Here is an 8,066-nt window from a genome sequence, read left to right as displayed (position 1 = left end):
TCTAATGAGAGCATAAAAACTTAAAATTAAGTAAAGCTCTAATGCGAGCATAAAAACTTAAAAACAAATAAAGCTCTAATGCGAGCATAAAAACTTAAAAATAAGTAAAGCTCTAATGCGAGCATAAAAACTTAAAAATAAGTAAAGCTCTAATGCGAGCATAAAAACTTAAAAATAAGTAATGCTCTAATGCGAGCATAGAAACTTAAAAATAAATATTTTTTTTCTTTTTTTTTTTTTTTTTTTATTTATCTTTCAGAAGCAATAAAGGAGGGAAGTCGAGGACGACCAGAAAGTAGGATGGCCGAGTGTTATGATTTTTATGAGTACCTTGTTTATATAGTGTATTGTTATGATTAACAAATTATGGTTTATGTATTATGTCAGATTGTATTATTCATAATGCATGGTTTTTATGACAGGCGATAGAATGTTACGGGAGATAAGATTGTGAGTGAGGCGCCCGCCGCAGTCAGTCGGTACCGTGCGCTCGCACGATACACATGTTTGTGTCGTAATCCTAAGTACTAAAATGTAATAAAGAAGTTATGAGGGAAATCCAGTGTTTTATTTGGAAATACAAGATCTACTGTTACAATATATTTTCTTACTTTTGTGCTTAGACGCAAAAGTGCTTTACTTTTATGCCTAAGCGTTAAAATGACTTTTTCATATTGCAGTCACGTAGCAAAAATTAATATGTAGGTACTTTTGTGACGTTTGTGACGTTGAAAAAAAAACATTTAGGTATTTGTAAGTTTTATAACATGTCTAATTAAATTTGGATGAACGGAATATTGCTGGTTGCTGTCGATAATTTTGTCAAGGAAAATAGGGGAAAATGCGTAAATCAAAAGGACTTTTTAGGTTAAAAAAAGTCAAAAGGACAATTTGTTCCAAAAAAGAACTATCCTTTTCAAAAAAGGACAGATGGCAACCCTACTCAATCCTCATAAATGTATAAATGTCTAATACTAACATACTAAATCTGTTTTTTTAAAAGAAAAAAAAAGTTATAGGGCTGAGCCACTTTTAAGAAACGTCCGGTATACAGTCGATATATGATGACTAAAAGTAGTTATAGGTCGCAGAGCATGAGACATTTGCCGCCGATACACGCAAGGGATTTTTAAAAGATTTGTTCCGCCGCGGTCTTTACCTCTCATTAATATATTGTGCGTTAGTGAATCATCGCGGAGAAATATCGGATATATGGCAGTCCTGATTAATTGTGAGTTCTAACCTGATGAAAGATCAGATATGCTCGTTTGTGAATAGCAAAATATCTGTACCCCGAACGACCGGGTCGGGAGATACGGGATGTCATACCTGGACTGCGGGACCGATCGCTTAAAAATCCCTTGCGTGTAGAATGTTGAAATGGCTATAAATAAAAATTTTGTATCGACCCTCTAATGTAACTTTTTTAAAACTAATTAAATTTAAATAAAAAACCTTGATAAAAAGTATACTAATACTCCAGATAAAATTAACAAGAATATCGAGTAGGAAGTGTGTGCACTAACTTCCAGTAAAAAATACATGAATAATATAATAACGTGTGAGGATCTTACAGTAAAAATGACATTTTGACAATAGATTTTTGTGTTGAAAGATGTTTTTTTTAAATTACATATTATTTTCTAAAATTTGTCGTAGAAAGATAGTTTAAATGAATCTAGAGATCGATTCGACAAAAATTTTAATTATAACGATCGTCATATCAATGGCTTCTCTGGCGCCATTTTTTTCGATTTTTTGGTAGTTTTTACAAAATTACTTACTTAAATTACTACTAAAACTTATGTGAAAATATAGATCAATAATAATTATTAAATCTTATTGGTATCTTTGTAATCGAATGTAGGTAGGTATAGGTAAAAAAATAATCAAAGTACACCATTAGAACGACACAAATATATAAAATCCATTAATTAAATAGGCCTGTTCTAATACCCCCTGATATAATTAAATAAATATCTAATTTAGCACAAATATTAATTAGGTTAAAACCTACGCGTTTTTTTCTAAAGCCATTGGAAAAATAAACTTCCTTTTAGTTGTTCCTTTTTCTGTCGGTCTTTATTATCTTTATCAGATCCATTTTAGAAAATGAACCTTAATATTTGTATCAAAATGATGTTTTGATATTTTATTCTTTATGACAATAAAAGGAACACGGGTCCGATTTTTTAGAACCAATCCAAGTTTTATGTATAGTTCAGTAGCGTAGTTGTATAAAATATTCTGCAGAGTATGAGAACTTTTGTACGAAATGATTTAAAAAATTGAGAGTAAGATTTGAGTTATTGAGTATTAGGTACGAGTATTATATGAGCTGGAGGAATTAAATAATAGATTAAAATATTTGATATTGATTGTCTTTATTGATATGAGGCTGATTCAGGAAGTAATATGGTATAAATCAAATTTTTTGATGAACCTGATTGACTTAAAGCTTTGATACATCATTTCATTGACTATTTTTCCAACTAATAATCGTACTGCTCCCAACGTTCCAATTAAGTGCATGTAGATGTAGATGTAGATTCTTTAAAAGGGGGAAAGTTAATCAGTGCAACCTTATAGTTTTATTGTGACCCCATTTCTTGAGTTATACAGTCTCAGGGCTTTGATAAAAGCCAGTATTTGAAAGTTTGGTTAGTTTTCCATCTCCGATATCAGTCGTACCAAAGTTTATGGCACGAATAGTTGTCGTTTTGACGCACTCTGTTATTAGGTGTTCTGGTGTTTCACCATTTCTCCCACAGAATCTGCATTTGCCGTTGTTTCTTAGCTTCAATCTACTGAGGTGTTCATTGAGGAGACACTGTCCTGTTAAAACTTCGTGACAATCCGAAGATTGTCCTTACTTAAATTAAGAAAAATCCTTGATTTTTCTCGGTCGTAAGTTTTGAGAAATTTCTTCGAGTGTCTTAGACCGATGGAGGATTCCCATTCCAGGTTACGGATGGAGTCTTCCAGGTTCTTGAGTTCCGCTTTGAGATGGTTTCCACTTGGTATGTAGAACGGTTTTGGTCCAGTTAGTGGGGAATCTTCGCTGTATGTTTATAAGTTCACAGTAATTTTAATTTTCTACACAATAAATTACGAAAATTAATATTAATTATATCAGTGGAAAAACTGAAATGTTTCCCGGTAGAGTGGGTGCCTTTAAAGAAGGAGCCAGGAGCGTCATCAATAACGCGATTGCAAAGCCACTGCCCTTTACTTGCGATTCGATGGTTCAGGTACTAAGATCTTTACTAAGGTTTCAGAACTAATATCCATACCAAAGTTAAATTTTTTCTTATGGACCACACTCAGTATTTCTAATTTATTAGAAGGATTAAATATGTTAACTTTGGTTTTGAGATATTTAAAGATATTTGCATATGCGTATGCTATAATAGGAAAGATTATCACCACCCTGTACATTACTTTTCAGAATTAAATATTGTGCTGATTTTAAAGTTAGAGAAATAAACATTACTGGAAAATTTGATTGCTTCCTTAACCGTATACCAAAAATTGCTAATTTTTTTAAATATTTATTTCACATAAAAACTTCGTTATTTCAAATGCAACCTTTTTTTAAATTAAATAGAAGCATATTTAAATGCTTGGATGCAGATTTAAATGCTGTATGGATCTGGTTCAGATTTTGAATAAAAAACGATTAGTAATAAAATGGCAGTCAAGATGGCTGGTGGCGCCATGGCAATTTTCTGGTGACAGTTAGTAGCTATTTTCAAAATCGACATTAGTTTATAGATTTTATTTAAATTTATAACTGTTTGCTTTTATTTAATTTACCTAGTAGTTTAATAAGTAAATATTTATTATTTTATCAAGAAAAATGAAGCAGTATCTGCTGGCGGAAGGAATGGATATATTGCTAGTGATTTTATTTTGTGAGGAAACAGGAAATTTGCTTGTTGGTCTGAAGGGTTTATGCTCAAAGATATCCAAATAGGAATCTTCTTGAAAAGCGTTCCTTTGAAAAACTACTTTTCCTATTTCGCACAGCTGATAGTGTAGTAGGTAAATCTCTTAGGCAGAAACCTGTCGTTAGAAGTGAAGGAAATTAATTTGCCATAATTGACTCTTTTATAGAGAATCCAATATATCTAGTAGTCATCGTAACATAAATTAAAGAACTACTTCTTCGTTTTCCTTGATAGACTAATAATATAAATATAATAAATATTATTTATTAAACTATTGTAGGTAAACTGCTATAAATTTAAATGAAGTCTATAAAACTAATTTCGATTTTGAAAATAGCCACTAACTGTCACTATAAAATTGCCATGACGACACCGGCCCTCTTGGTTGCCATTTTTCTGAAAAATCGCTCTTTATTCAAAATCTGAAACAGATAGGTATAGGAAACCCTAATATAGTTTGAAAGAGCGTTTAAATCTGCTTCTTTATTTAAAAAAAATACAGAGTGTTGTATTTGCAATGACGGAGTTTTGATATAAAATATATATTTAAAATAGACCAGCAATTTTTGATATCCCTGTATACATTTAGGAAAGCAATTAAATTTTTTAGTGAATTGTATTTCTCTACCCTTAAACTCCCTCCACCTAGCATGCCATAGAGAGGCAGCTGTGTCATTACTGGGTCGAAGCTCTCGAAGAAACTTCAATCAAGGTTCGATGCCAGAAAATCGTAAGCGGAGCTGTAGCAGCAGAATGGTCACGACACTGCGATGCAGAAGGGAAGGGGAATCCACTGCATTAATCTCCCAAGAAAGTCATGCGTGATGTCATTTAACATAGAGCCTCGGATGCTGTCACGCAGTCCGGGTGACGACCGGCGCTTCTGCGATTCCGGGTCGCAAAGTGAAAAGTCAGCTACCGGCCACACGATTGTGAATGATCAGGCATGGTGTGGAAAATTAGCTACTGGTCATCAGAAACTCCAGATGAGAAACACCGTAAACATTGGTACGTGGAATGTGCAGGGCTTGAAGACAATAACGGGTAAACTAGCAATCATCGAAAGCGAGTTGTCAAGGTACAGAATCGAAATTGCGGGACTGGCGGAAACATACTGGCTAGGGGAGGGCTACTTCAAAACCTCTAATGGAAATTATGTCTATTTCTCTGGCAATGACAAACAAACGTTCACAGGCGTAGCCATTTTGATATCAGCCAGAATTCATAAATCCGTCATAGAATTTAGAGCTGTAAACGACAGAATAGTTCTCCTTAGACTAGACGGCAAACCTCATAAATTCAACATCATTCAAATATATGCACCGACAGCAACGGCAGAGGACAATGAAATCAAAGAATTCTACAATAAATTAGAACTTACCATCAGGAATATACCAAACAAAGAACTGACATTAATTTGCGGCGACTTTAACGCAAAAGTTGGGAACAACAAAATGAATGATGATCTAAAAAATATCCTTGGAAAATACAGCTTGGGAGAGAGGAATGAAAGAGGAGACCGTTTAATCGAATTTGCCATCAATAACAACTATTCTATAATGAACACTAGATAAACATCACACCACATTCGCAGACTCTATACTTGGAGAAGCCCTGGAGACAGAACACGGAATCAAATAGACTACATATTGACCAAAACCCGCTGGAAATCCTTCATTCAAACAGCACGTACATTACCAGGGGCAATATGTGGATCAGACCATCAGCTCCTATTTGCCAAAATAAAACTCAAACTCAAAACACCCTTCAACCACATAACACCAACAAAATTAATAAAAAGAAACAGCGAAGAAATTCTCCAAGGAACCCAGGCTTTCCTGACTACCTCAACAGAAAATACAGCAGCCCAAGAAATATGGGAAGCTTTCAAAAAATGCACAATAACTGCAACAGAGTCAGAAAAAGAAGATCAACCGATAAAACGAAAACACTGGTTATCGAACGAGACATTCCAGATCATCGAAGACAGAAGACTTCTCCACCGGAAAAGCATACATACAGAAGAAGAGAAAGAAGAACTAAAATACCTGAATAAGGCAATAAAGCAAGGAGCAAGAAGAGACAAACAACAATTTTACTCTGATATATGCAAAGAAATCGAGGGACACAGTCTAAATAACCAACCAAGAGACCTCTTCAAAAAAATAAAATATATTATCAGGGACTTTAAAGCCAGAAATTGGGCAATCGAAGATCAAAATGGAACTTTAAGAACCAAAAAAGAAGACATTATTGAGGTGTGGAGATCATATTGCGAAGATTTATACAAAGCCAGTGAACAATATAACTATGTCGACCACCACGAAAATTCAGAGAAAGAACCGGACATTCTTAAAAGTGAAGTTGAATTGGCCATAAACAAATTAAAATACCATAAAGCACCTGGTTCAGACCTAATGACAGCAGAAATAATAAAAGCCTTTTCTAGAAAGAGAAATTCCAGCAGAACAAGCAGGTTTCACCAAGGGCAGAGGCACTCGGGAACATCTTCTGAATATGCGCCAAATCATAGAGAAAGCAAGGGAATTCAACATCCCTCTTTATATTTGTTTCGTAGACTATACAAAAGCTTTCGATAAAGTCAGATTGCATCACCTGTGGAAAATCTTAAAGGAAGTGGGGGTACCGCAACACCTTATTTCACTTATCATTCAGTTGTATCAGCACACTACAGGATCAGTTACAATACTGGATTCAGCTTCAAAGGAATTTTCCCTCGAACAAGGAGTCAGACAGGGGTGTATATTGTCTCCTCAATTATTTAACATATACGGAGAATACATAATGAGAAGGTCGCTAGAAACATGGGAAGGAGGCAATTCAATAAATGGCCAAAAAATAAATAATCTACGCTTTGCAGATGATACAGCACTACTCGCTAACAGTCAAGAAAAGTTAATCAATTTAGTAAATAGGGTAGAAAACGAAAGCAATCGGCTCGGTCTGGAACTAAATACGCAAAAAACCAAAATTATGATAGTTGATAGGCAACATAACAACCATCCAAATATAAGTCATATCGACCGCTTTGAAGTCGTTAAGTCATACGTATACCTGGGATAACTATTGACAAATACAGGCACATCGGAAGAAGAGGTGAAGCGTAGGTGCAACATGGCAAAGGTAGCTGTTGGGAGACTGACCAAGATCTGGAAAGACCGCCAGATTTCAAGAGCCACCAAAAACCCTCTAGTCAACTGTTTGGTACTCCCAATATTGACGTATGGCTGCGAATCGTGGACTCTCAGGCAGGCGGAACGTAAGAAGATCGATGCTACCGAGATGTATTGTTATAGACGTATGCTCCGTATCCCATGGACTGAACGCCGTACAAACGTTTCCATTATAAATGAACTTAATATTGCTAACAGGCTTTCCTGTAAAATCCGACTAAAACAACTAAAATATTTTGAACATATAATGGGGAAAAGTCCGGACAATATGGAAAGACTCATAATTCAAGGCAAGGTGGAGGGACGTAGACCACGTGGCCGCTCTCCAACTCGATGGATAGACCAGATCACGACTAGCTGTAGCAAGCCAATGCACGATGTCATCGAGATGACAAAAGACAGAGGCGCATGGAGAAAAATCATCCATGATGTTACGCTGACCACTACACTCCCTAATGGGGGTCAGGACTGAAGAGAGAGAGACCCTTAAACTCGGCACAAAAATTAATTCTGAAAGGTAACGTACAGGGTGTTGAAAACCTTTTTTATTATAGCATGCATATTTAAAAAAAAAAACAAAGCTTTTAAACATAGTAAACCCTTGTAATAAGTGACTTATTTTATGTCCAAGGAGTTCCATAAGAAAACATATAACTTTAGTATGAATCTTAGTTCTGACACACCCTGTACATTTCAAAATAATTTTAAATTACACATTGCCTTCCCTCATAAAACACCATAAAACATATTTTCATTTTTGTTTAATTAACCGAGACGAATGTGGTGCGCCACCCTGTATACCTTAAACATGAGAAAATGTTCAAAGGGCATTAATGAATATTGCGGTTCCTATTTGACGTATTGAATTATATAAAAATGTTATTTTAGAATAAAAATAACAGTGTTGTCAATCCTGACGTAA

General features: G+C 34.9%; 1 protein-coding gene across 1 annotated transcript; it reads left to right on the top strand.

Annotated features, from left to right (window-relative positions):
* The first annotated feature begins 4,774 nt into the window (after positions 1-4,774).
* LOC115882685 lies at positions 4,775-6,550 on the top strand. Its single transcript, XM_030900888.1, has 2 exons — positions 4,775-5,471; positions 5,652-6,550. Exons 1-2 carry the CDS (start codon positions 4,775-4,777, stop codon positions 6,548-6,550), a joined length of 1,596 nt encoding a protein of 531 aa, XP_030756748.1.
* The last annotated feature ends 1,516 nt before the right edge of the window (positions 6,551-8,066 follow it).

The sequence above is a fragment of the Sitophilus oryzae genome, unplaced genomic scaffold (assembly GCF_002938485.1).
Source record: "Sitophilus oryzae breed Bouriz unplaced genomic scaffold, Soryzae_2.0 scaffold_1113_pilon_pilon, whole genome shotgun sequence".
In the NCBI taxonomy this organism is placed as follows: domain Eukaryota; kingdom Metazoa; phylum Arthropoda; class Insecta; order Coleoptera; family Curculionidae; genus Sitophilus; species Sitophilus oryzae.
The sequence above is the reverse complement of the archived record's forward strand: the minus strand, read 5'-3'. Positions and strand labels throughout refer to the sequence as shown.

Bases quoted from the DNA above. Each gene is read 5' to 3' on its own strand.
- LOC115882685 (XM_030900888.1), top strand. From the start codon at position 4,775: ATGTCATTTAACATAGAGCCTCGGATGCTGTCACGCAGTCCGGGTGAC. The intron at 5,472-5,651 runs GTTTAATCGAAT...GTACATTACCAG, and splicing joins GAGGAATGAAAGAGGAGACC to GGGCAATATGTGGATCAGAC.